The sequence below is a fragment of the Symsagittifera roscoffensis genome, chromosome 2, assembly GCF_963678635.1.
Source record: "Symsagittifera roscoffensis chromosome 2, txSymRosc1.1, whole genome shotgun sequence".
Classification (NCBI taxonomy): Eukaryota; Metazoa; Xenacoelomorpha; order Acoela; family Convolutidae; genus Symsagittifera; species Symsagittifera roscoffensis.
This window is the reverse complement of record NC_087063.1, coordinates 14,849,199-14,851,068: the sequence shown is the minus strand read 5'-3', so window position 1 is coordinate 14,851,068 and position 1,870 is coordinate 14,849,199. Positions and strand designations below refer to the sequence as shown.

Genomic DNA, 1,870 nt, shown 5'->3' with positions numbered 1-1,870 from the left:
AATTTCAGATCGGGAACTGTGCAAACTTAGTTCACCTTCTCAAGACATCATAGTACAAATTTACGGAGATTGACGAAAATTTTTACAAAAGTTTATGGAATAACAGATTGATAGACACAGGTAGAACACTTGAACAGAGGAGTTTTTGCAGTTTATCTGGCGGCTGATTTTTCATTCAGTATTTTGATTAATATTTCCGAGGCCAATTATTCCATGCTTGTCGCTAGCGGTCGGGTCAACCCTGCCAAGCTTAGATTGTCGACGTGACTCGTGTTTGCAAAGTGAACTTGCATGGTCGGTTGAGCAACCGCCGAAAACGCCATCGCTCTGGCCGCTTGATCATCGACCGAAGCCGTATTTGCTTTGCTGACTGAGTCTTGATAGTTTTCCAAAGCTTGTTGATTGTGGTTCTCCAACTGTTGCGCGAAACCCGAATGAACAGACGCGACAGGTGAGCCCAAATAAGCTCCGTTGTGTTGCGGAGGGTAGCAGTAGAAACTGTTCAAGTAGTTCTGATCAATTTGCGGCGCAGCATTGGGCAAACCTGGCACTGGAGGTGTCGCCACACATCCATATGGGTAGGCCAAAGGGTTTGGGCATCTCAGATTGTAGCTATTGATCAAAGCGGGCGACGAAGCTGAGTTCATGTCCATGACAGTGCTGGGCACAGTTATTGGTGAAATTATTCCGTGATTGATAGTCGTTATTGGGATTTGCGGCGAGTGATTGGCTGTTGTGACTATTTCGTTAGCATGGATTTCTTGTCCGAATCCGTTTCTTGATGTGGGCGAACTCTGTCCGTCGAAAGGTTTGATCAATGCAGAACTCACCTGAAACAGAAATGATGCCGAATTAATGACTTTTCACATTCAGTTGTTTTATTTCAAAATTTTAAAAAATATGGTCCATTTAAAATTCAAATTGATTTAGGGTGATATTTACCGTAGGTCCGCGGCTCTGAGTTGCAATTGGCGATGTTGACATAGTGACTTGTGCCAAATTGGGATTTACTGCCTGTGGCAAAGCAAATGCTGGATTGGAAGCGTAGAGAAGGTTGGCATTCAGCATTGGATCGGGCGAAAGTTGAACTGGGTTCGCCAAGTAGTTGCTGTACGGGTTGCAATAGAGCGCCTGCAGAAGCTGTTGGTTGTACAGTTGATTTCTCATTTGATTCAGCAGAGGATTCGGTATTGCGGCTGGGTTCGGAACTGGGTGTGGTCCGTTTCCTTTTTTGACAGCATGTCCCATCTTTAGGTCAAGTCCTTTGATGACGAAGCGTTGTCGCTGAGATGAGTCGCTGTAGATTTCCAGGACTTTGTCGGCTGAGGCAGTGTCGGCAAAGGTGACAAAAGCATAGCCCCTGAAGGTTCCGTCCTCGTGATCCTGAATCATCTTGACATCGGTTACTGTCCCATAAGTTCCAAAGAACTGCGTCAAGTCTTCCTCCGTCACTTCGCCCTCTGGATTTCGCCCGTTTGAGGTCAACCCGCCCACAAAGATTCGCCCAGGGTATGTCACGCTTCCTGCTGGCAAAGTTCCTGCGGGCCATAAATGCGCACTTGTTGCTGGAATCGACATTAGGTTAGGAGGGACAGTAACGTTTGCGACCATTGAAACAATTTCTTCAACTCGTAATGGGAGAAATTCTTTTGCGCGCTCGTTTCTTGGGATTTTTTTCAGTCACGTGACTTTTTCGTTTACTTTACGTTGAATTTGATCAGACTTTGATCACAATTTCGATAAACCGGAAGCTGATTTTTGGTGTGAAGTTAGAAAATTATGCAAAGTTGTTGCACTTTGTACAAGCGTAAACTACTTAAAATTTGTGAATGGGAAATGAACAAAAAACAAACTAAAAGATTCCTTTTTT

General features: G+C 44.5%; 1 protein-coding gene across 1 annotated transcript; it reads right to left on the bottom strand.

Moving 5' to 3' along the window:
• Positions 1-206: 206 nt before the first annotated feature.
• On the bottom strand, positions 207-1,578 carry LOC134839703 (uncharacterized). Its single transcript, XM_063855324.1, has 2 exons — positions 943-1,578; positions 207-830 (listed from the first exon to the last, which is right to left on the bottom strand). The coding sequence occupies exons 1-2, from the start codon at positions 1,576-1,578 to the stop codon at positions 207-209; spliced, it is 1,260 nt and encodes a 419-aa protein (XP_063711394.1).
• Between the last annotated feature and the right edge of the window lie 292 nt (positions 1,579-1,870).

What these genes read in the sequence shown, in the direction of transcription:
- LOC134839703 (XM_063855324.1), bottom strand. Translation starts at nt 1,578, where the DNA reads ATGTCGATTCCAGCAACAAGTGCGCATTTATGGCCCGCAGGAACTTTG. An exon ending in CTCAGAGCCGCGGACCTACG is followed by an intron (nt 831 to 942) that starts GTAAATATCACC and finishes TTTCTGTTTCAG; the next exon opens with GTGAGTTCTGCATTGATCAA.